Source organism: Dipteris shenzhenensis, chromosome 12, assembly GCF_047967505.1.
Source record: "Dipteris shenzhenensis isolate YYH24624 ecotype China chromosome 12, Dip_SZ_1.0, whole genome shotgun sequence".
Taxonomy (NCBI): domain Eukaryota; kingdom Viridiplantae; phylum Streptophyta; class Polypodiopsida; order Gleicheniales; family Dipteridaceae; genus Dipteris; species Dipteris shenzhenensis.
The window spans coordinates 24,746,613-24,753,017 of record NC_141607.1 but is presented as its reverse complement, the minus strand read 5'-3'; the positions used below and the strand labels follow the sequence as shown (position 1 = coordinate 24,753,017).

The 6,405-nt window shown below is 40.0% G+C and overlaps 1 protein-coding gene across 1 annotated transcript; it reads right to left on the bottom strand.

The window, feature by feature from the left end:
- Nucleotides 1–2,281: 2,281 nt before the first annotated feature.
- Nucleotides 2,282–5,306, bottom strand: LOC147896022 (uncharacterized). Its single transcript, XM_087382964.1, has 6 exons — nt 4,521–5,306; nt 3,520–3,702; nt 3,244–3,405; nt 2,985–3,133; nt 2,831–2,880; nt 2,282–2,530 (listed from the first exon to the last, which is right to left on the bottom strand). The coding sequence occupies exons 1-4, from the start codon at nt 4,640–4,642 to the stop codon at nt 3,043–3,045; spliced, it is 558 nt and encodes a 185-aa protein (XP_087239090.1). The 5' UTR covers nt 4,643–5,306; the 3' UTR covers nt 2,282–2,530; nt 2,831–2,880; nt 2,985–3,042.
- Between the last annotated feature and the right edge of the window lie 1,099 nt (nt 5,307–6,405).

Below are 6,405 nucleotides of genomic sequence, written 5' to 3'. Positions count from 1 at the left end.
TGAGAAGTTGAGGTGGCTGAACCACCATTCCTTTGCTCTTCACTTAGCAAGAGAGCAATAAGTTCCTGAAAATCAGGAAATGTTTCACGGACTCCAATGGATGTCTGAAACTGTGCATAATCTTTCCCAAGACCATTCAAGGTCACGGACACTAAGTCCTCATCATCAACAGGTGCTCCAATGGAGGCAAGAGAATCTGCAAGGCCTTTCACCTTCAAGGAATACTCATTTATATTCAGATTTTTCCTTTGCACATTGTGCAACTCCTGCTTTAGCTGCATCTTTCGTGCTTTGGTATTTGTGCTATACAGCTTCACCAATGTATCCCATGCCTCCTTAGGCGTCTCTACATCCTGTATATGCACAATCATAGAATCTGAAATGCTAACAGACAGCCAATACAGGCATTTTCTGGCTTTTTCATGCCATTCTTTAAAGGCCTTCAATTCAGCAAGAGTGGGAGCGACACCCAAAACTGGTTCTGCAGTTTCACCACTGATGTACTCCCAAACTCCCTTTCCCATAAGGAAGTTTGTCATCCTGAACTTCCATGCTTAGAAGTTGTTCTTGTCAAGCTTCTCACTGACAATGGTAGACAGATTCTCAGACATTTTACAAATCACGAATTGCAACAGCAACCTGTAACACAGCAAATGCCTCACAAGGACAAATAGCAAAACTTCTGCAAAAAACCTCACAGGGGCAGATCTGCAACACTGACGAAAGTGGTATTTCACCAACACAGTCACTTCCTAGTGACGATTTTGCATCAACAGGCAACAGGCATGAATCTGCAACTCCCAATATCTCTGCACACAAGCATATGATGCAATTTCTGTGGCACCTTTCCACCGACTAGCCGCGCAGTGATCGCACAGCGAAAAACAGGGCCTTTTTTTGAGTGCCTGCGAAGAACTTCCGCCTTCAAAACGGGCCCCGAAACGGCCTCAAATCAGAAAAATAAAGTCACCGAGGGCTTCGCCCCATCCCGCAGCATATACTGCGCTCTCGCCACACCGCGAAGGGCCTCTCAATCTGAAACAGTGCACTCCTGCACTTCTGGCTGTGCTACCTGCAGAGATTTGCTCCCAAACTCGAAATAGGAAAGCAACACTGGTCCTCTTACCAGGACACCACAAACTTGGCTTGCTTTCTTGAGCTCCTTACCACGAATAAGGCTCTGATACCATGTAAAGAATAAGGGAGAGAGATAGGAGACTCAAGTTCAGCTTTCTTCACAACACACAAAAGAGAGAGGACACAAGGTTGGAGGGTGAAGCCTTTCTTCACTTTTGCACACAACAACAATACAATAGAAGAGGGAAATACCCTATATGTCAAACCCTAGAATATGTGGTTCATATGTGAACCCAAACCAAAAACATACGTGGTAGTCTAACTACACCACGAGTACAACTAACATAGGCGGTGACATAAATGATAGTCATCCAGGAGATATATCGGGGGTAGAGCTTGATATCTCAACATTTTAATTCCTAGCCTCAAAGTTAGATCTTCTTAGATGAAATTATCGGTAGCTCTTGGCTAAAAAAGAATCAAGGCATTATGATCTCTTACTTTACCCCATGCGAGGCAAAGCGCTCTGTTTTCTGGTTCTGTGGTTCTTCCCAGCATATCTGGGATTTCTCCCGCCATGGGCTTTGGCGGTTCTTTTGGCATTTTTTGCTCCCTTGGACCCGCAATCCTATGGGGGCACTGGGCAGCTACACGCCCTGGTGTTCCACGACCGAAACACTTACCTTCCTTTTGGAAGGTCGCAATCTGCTCTGGAGTAAACTTTGACTTTCCTTTGAAGGGCTTGAATGGACCCCTCGGCTTCTGAGGCTGAAATATTTTTGAATCTTGAGTTGGTGGTACAACCCTCACACCCTTTCCTTTTTCTGCCATAGTCTGAAGAAGATCTTCCCTTAGCAGTTCAAGCACTGAAGCTGAATGAGAAAGGAGAATGCTTAGAAGACTCTTTCGATGGAGAAGTATGATAAATTCTTTGTCTCCCTTTTCTTTTCGTGGCTTTGACCCTCAGTGGCCAAGTTTTCTCTCTCATTTAAAGGAACCTGCAAAATGTTTATAACAAAAGATGAATCGAGTAGCCATGTAGGCCTCGCTCTTATCAAGCTTCTAGTGTTTTGGTTGTGCTTCAATCTACAATGCTATTGGAGTATGTAAAAAAGCTGGAACACCAATAGCATGGTAAGGTCATGGTATCATTCATGTGAAAAATAAGACCATCAATGGAAAATATGGCATACAAAGAGAGCAATACATGAAAAGACTACTTCTGAACTTTTTATACCATGCAGTTTACATTGTCATACAATTGCACCCTTGACAAGGACATCTCTTAATACATCTCATTCATAATTACAACACTATAAATATCTTGACCACAACCAACTGCCTGCCTAGCAAAGAGGATCCGTTCAAGGTGTACAGCATTTTCTGGATCCCTAATCCCCGCATAGCTCACCACTGTTCAACTTCAACTCTTGCTCGATGTCCTCCAAAAGATCTGTTTAACAAAGTCCACGAGCACAAATCAAACTAGAAACACAATGAGCATATTATTTCTTATATTTAGAAATTTGAAACACCTCCCTTAACAACAAAAATATGAGAAACATGGGAGAAATAATGGCACTGCTGTTGATGAGAACTTGCAAAGCAATACACAAGGGTAGATGTAACTAACAATAAAGACATTGCAGGTTTCCATAAGGCTTCACAATCCCTACAAATGGGATCTGAAAAATCTACAGAGTTACTTTTTTTCACTTACATAACCATATCTTATAACCACTTTAAAGTTTACCTTGCAACCATCGAACCTTTCTGCAATGCTTCACCATCCCTACGAAAAATCTGCACACCCAAGTCTCTTATTTCTTTCACTTACATTACCATATCTTATAACAATTTCAAACTTCACCTCACAACCATCAAACCTTTCCAAGGTGCTTCACTACCTGTGTGGATGAAATCTGCATAATCTGGGATCCCAAGTTTTCTCTTCAGCCCTCTCAATTATGTATCACTCAAAGAGCGATAGCCTCTTTCTTTGGCTCTGTCTTTTAAGAATTGTGTGTTCACTTGAAACACCGTTGTATCATAATCACTACGCTCAAACATAGAAGGATACTATTACTTATCATTTCATACTTTATGTTCTCACAAAAACCTTCAGGGAAGAAATAAAGAGAAGACTAAAGACATTAAAAACATTACATTATTGACTCTGAATCTGAAGTTGGCATATCAAGACTGGTTGTTCCTCCAGAAGCTTGTAAACCAGCAGTTTTTTGCAAGTCTACACATACTGGCTTGCTCAAAGGACAAGGGCCTTTTACTTTCAATGCATTCCTTATTTGTGGGGGAGCAATCCTACACCTGTGACATGATATTAGGGCTACATGACAAAGAGATCATACTTATGCAAGGGTTAAGTACACACTAAGTTCTATTGATTGAAAACCATAGATTACATCCTACTAATCAACTTACCAACAAGAAGTCGGCCTGAAGGTTACCACACATACTCCTGTTGTCTTTTCTTGATGCCATAGACTGCTGCCCTTTAAGAATTCCCAGTGATCGCATCGATTAATGCTCTTTGCATTGAGACAAGCAAAACCTATTGCACCTTCCATGATGATGACACTGTTGACATCAACAAAAGTAATGTTCCTACACATATCCAGAAAATATTCCAAATTCAACATACAAATTAAGTGAAATACAAATGAAGAACCCAAAAACTGTGGTACGTATATCAAAATATTTTCAACATTCAAGCTTGCGAAGCATACATTTCTGTGAAACGGCAGAGAATGATCAAAGCTTTCTGCATAATCAGTCTTTTACACAGCCATACAAAGGAAGGATGAACTTTTCAAAGCTGTATAATACTCAGTAAACTGTGAAGAGTCCAACTATTTGTCCTACCACACAATTCCTTCAAACATAAACTCAAACTCGTTACTGTATTCATTTCAAAGTTTACAGCAACATGCTGTCATCTCTGAGTTTAAAATATGGTTCAAGGCAATGATATCAGTATATCAAATTGCTACTGTCATGAAGTGAATATTAACAAAAGTATTTCATTTTAATTGCTGGAACAACCCCCTCTCTTTTTTTGAAGGGAATCAGTTTAAAAGAACTGATAAAAAATGAATCAAAAGGGAGATAACTTCATGCCCTTTCAGCACATAATTTAATTGAATGGATATGCGTTTGTGTACAAAATCGTTGGCAGATTTCATGCTTTATTCCTTTGTGCTAGCTCATTTAGATTTCTCTGACTAGTTTCGTGTGTTCAATATGCCGTTTTAAACTTTTGTCAGAAATATTTGCTGATTTGCATGCAGGCGCTTCTTGAACTGGGTGAATCATCAGCAGCAGATAGAGATTCTTTTGAAGTTGCGTGCAGGTATAAGCGCCTTCGATGTTTACAAGGTTTTTGCCCCTTCATGATCTGGCAGGATTTCTTACAGACTTCTAACCTTTGCAGAGATGCGTAAGATTTGCACCCTGCAGCTCTTGACTCCCAAACGGCTTCACAACCTTCAGTACTTCGGCGGCAAGGAGGAGGTAAGATACCCCATCTGGATCTATAAATTGGCATCCATATCAGAAATATTATTCTCGCAAATCTCTCACATCGCTTCTGTTGGCCTTACATACTGCTTTTACAAAATTACTAATGTAGATATTCCATCAAAGCAAATGTATAGTTAAAATTCTTTTGAAGTGGATACCATTACAATGTCTTCAAAAGAATTTTAACTATACATTAGTAATTTCATTCCACTTCAAAAAGGTGATCCATTACAATGTCTTCAAAAGAATTTTAACTATATATATATGAAGAGAAATATATGAAGAGAAAACAGAGCATGGGGATGTCTGCCTCGCTGCGTTTGCAAGCGAGTACGACTCAACTGCAACCCAGGTGCGCAAAAGAAAACATGCAAAGATTATAACAACTACAGCAAAACAAAACCAGCCGAAGAACACTATAGAGAGCTTTGTCTTCTTTTCTTGCCATTTGTGCATGAAGAGCACGCATTGACAAATGAATTTCCAACGTGGTATGATTTCTACAAGCAAGCACCAAACATTATTGATTCAAATAAAGCAAGGTTCCATAGGGTTCTTCAAATCCCTCGAACATTATCAACGAATACACGCTCCACCGCAGGTACCACTTCTACGGCCCAGAATATCGAGGGAAGAAATGAATTGACCTCAACAGAGAGCTCAACGTTCAAAAGAGGCAAAATCAATTTCATTACTCACTACTCTACATACTATCGAATGGTAAGACAACTTAACAAGCTGGACGACATCATGTCAAAAAAAAAAAAAAAAAACTCGATCACAAAGTGCATTTATTCCTCTCTGGCATTGTGGGTACTGGAAAAAGCTCCACTTTACTTGTACTTGTTCGAGCACTACTCACACAGAGCTACTTTCGACCACAACTTGCCAAAAGCATTGCTACTAGCCTATACTGTAAGAGCATCTTTCCACATAGGCGGAACAACCATACACTATGCACTCCACTTACCTCTCTTGATAAGCTCATATACACCACTCACAGCTGAGAAACTGCAAGGTCTATCTGAAGCATACAAAGATCTGCAATTAGTCATTTTTTATGAGGTCTCCCTGATTGGACTAAACACTTTCATTGCTGCTGACATGCGCCTGCGCGAAATTAAGGTGACAATATTTATGAAGGGCTTTCGTATTACATTACACTGGCTTTCTTCCACTACGTAATCAACATTTAAGACGTGACTTTGTGGACATCCACAGCTTATTGGAGTGGAAGCAACAATTCTCTTGTACACTCATCCTTGGTACGATAGAAAATGACACTTGAACATTTACTATCTTGGTATACACCACATTGCAGTTGTGATGACGAGGCATCTATATAGAAAGAAATATATACATGCACTTTGCATTGTAATATGTGCACATGATTACTTCATTGCAGTTGAGGCGAGGCATCTATAGGTAAAGAAATGTCTACATGCACTTTGCACTATAATATGTGCACACAATTACTTCATTGCACTTGAGGCGAGGCATCTATATGCAAAGAAATGTCTACATGCACTTTGCATTGTAATAAGCGCACACGATTACTTATATCTTGTATCATCCTCTACATGCACCTGGCACTGTATTATGAGCACAAAGAATATTTTGTGGCTAATGACCACTCTTGTAAAATATTTCGACAATTTGTACCATAGAAATATGTAGAAGCTCAGGTTTTTCCCTTGAACTCCCCAAGGGTTTTTTCATCCACAGCTAGAGGCCCTAGTTTGAGCGGGGGTGTTGGAGATATATGTAGCTCACTCCTATATATATAGA